The following is a 552-nucleotide window of genomic DNA, read 5'->3' as shown; positions in this document are numbered from 1 at the left end:
TAGCCCAGGTGTTTTGATGGAAGAGCCGAGGAGTTCTGGCAGGTTCCAGACCTCTCGGGCAGTAAATGGTAATCAGAAAGAAGTGCTGAGGTGAGGGCTTCTATGGATGAATGGGTCCAGGAGAGGGAGGGGGGAGGGGGAGTTTCTGAGCCCTAATCTCATTATCCTTGTCCTTTTAATCCCAGAGAAGCGTCGGGAGTCTATAACCGGCTCTCTCACACCAGCACACTTACTAGCACTGCTCATACAGGGGAATCTCTTGCACTGCACTCAAACCCCAACACACACACACACACACACACACACACACACACACACACACAGTGAATTTTCCCTCACAGGGTTGAACGTGCACATTTACACACTCACTGAGACTCACACAAAGACACAGGGAAACACACACACACAGGTTGATAGTATCTCCAACATTCAAAACGAACACATCCATTCTTCTAGGACACTTCTAGACCTGTTGCAGTTCATACAGATCCAGACGAAATGGATCAAACCATGTGTCTTGGAGTGGAGGGGGTCAAGAAGACCATCCTATAT

General features: G+C 48.6%; 1 protein-coding gene across 1 annotated transcript in view; it reads left to right on the top strand.

Moving 5' to 3' along the window:
- Nucleotides 1-234: 234 nt before the first annotated feature.
- Nucleotides 235-552, top strand: part of aipl1 (aryl hydrocarbon receptor interacting protein-like 1) — a 4,962-nt gene continuing 4,644 nt past the window's right edge. The window contains exon 1 of the mRNA XM_048264857.1: nucleotides 235-552. This exon is cut by the window's right edge and continues 42 nt beyond it. Coding sequence (XP_048120814.1) covers nucleotides 499-552 — 54 coding nt within the window. The 5' untranslated portion in view covers nucleotides 235-498.

Source organism: Alosa alosa, chromosome 15 (genome assembly GCF_017589495.1).
Source record: "Alosa alosa isolate M-15738 ecotype Scorff River chromosome 15, AALO_Geno_1.1, whole genome shotgun sequence".
NCBI classification, from domain to species: Eukaryota; Metazoa; Chordata; class Actinopteri; order Clupeiformes; family Clupeidae; genus Alosa; species Alosa alosa.
This window is presented reverse-complemented; position numbering and strand designations above follow the sequence as displayed.